Source organism: Phytophthora parasitica (genome assembly GCF_000247585.1).
Source record: "Phytophthora parasitica INRA-310 unplaced genomic scaffold supercont2.63, whole genome shotgun sequence".
Classification (NCBI taxonomy): Eukaryota; Oomycota; class Peronosporomycetes; order Peronosporales; family Peronosporaceae; genus Phytophthora; species Phytophthora nicotianae.
Window position 1 is genome coordinate 129,722 of NW_008649049.1, and position 1,281 is coordinate 131,002.

The window sequence follows — 1,281 nt, forward strand, 5'->3', positions numbered from 1 at the left end:
CACCTCGGCGCCACTATCCAACAACAAGAGCGCTTTCTCGTTGTTGATCTTCCCCATAGCTTTCGCTTGCTTGAAGCGCTTGTCTGGTACGTGGTACTTCCAGTATCCACGCGACTCTCCCGGCAAGACGTCCAGGGTCATTACTACGGGCGACCTCGAGAATTCGTTGATCTCACGCAGGCTTGACACGGCAAAGGTACGGTTCTTTTAAAGATCACATGTATTGTCGATAGAGGTCATCGGCTTGCTAACCGATAACTTCGGTTGTTTCTCGACATATGCATAGATGCAAAATCTAGAACGCTCGGCTCGTACCGGATTCCAACCCGGCGAGCGTCCTAGTTTAACATCCTTTCCGCAGGTTCTGGCAACATTCCTCAATGCTTGTCGGGGTTGAACCATTGACGAATCAGGTTGTAGAATTCTTCCTTTGGACACTCCCCAGCTTCATGAATCTCCCCGCAAGCCTTGCAAACGTAAAAACATCGGTCCGTCGGGTGGCCTCTGCGTTCGCATTTCCCGCACGTCAAGCGTCCCAAGCAGCCAAGATCGTCATGCTTCTTCGATCCGCAGTGCGAGCAGCGCTTGGTCACCGTCCCCAAGTCCTTCGATCTTGGGTGTCGGTCTCCTGGATGATCACGGATTTCTTGTCGATCTTGACTCGGGTGGCTTCGATCTTGACGTTTGTCGTGGTCCCCCGCTGTAGTCATGTACACTCGGCCCAGGTCCTCGTCATCATCGGTTTCAGACGTCTCGATCTCCGAGTCGCTACTGGTTCCAGCAGCATGGACCGCTTTAACTGCACGCGTAGGTACAGTCGCGTTGGAATACTTCTGGCGAGGTTTGATTGAGCCATATACCGACTTGACCTGCCGGGCCTTCGCACGCTGGCGAGATCGCAACACCTCCTCGAGGGCGTCTGCATCGGGGATCCTCAGAAGTGCGAGATGATCAGCTAAATCCCGGTCGTCCAGCGTTTCGATGAAGTGATCAACATATTCACGGCGGACTTGCGACGGACCGTCCTTGACTTGGATTCGAGCGCGTAGACCTGCGACATTGAGGCGATACAGATACTCCAGTGGCGACTCATCGGATCGTTTCCGCGCATGGTAATATTGCCTTGCGACGGACACGCCATGGCCGCAGTATTGCGTCTGAAAGCTGTGGAGCAAGTCCTTCCACGTGCTGCGGGTCGTACGACTTAGCTGTCGATACCAATTTCGAGCTGGTCCGGTGAGGAGATCGCCAAAGACAAGGCACTTCTCCTCATCTGGCGCT

General features: G+C 54.2%; 1 protein-coding gene across 1 annotated transcript; it reads right to left on the bottom strand.

Annotated features, from left to right (window-relative positions):
- Positions 1–377: 377 nt before the first annotated feature.
- On the bottom strand, positions 378–1,141 carry PPTG_24020 (hypothetical protein; the record flags this gene model as incomplete). Its single annotated transcript, XM_008914708.1, has 2 exons — positions 378–1,051; positions 1,078–1,141. The coding sequence occupies 2 exons, from the start codon at positions 1,139–1,141 to the stop codon at positions 378–380; spliced, it is 738 nt and encodes a 245-aa protein (XP_008912956.1).
- Positions 1,142–1,281: the final 140 nt, after the last annotated feature.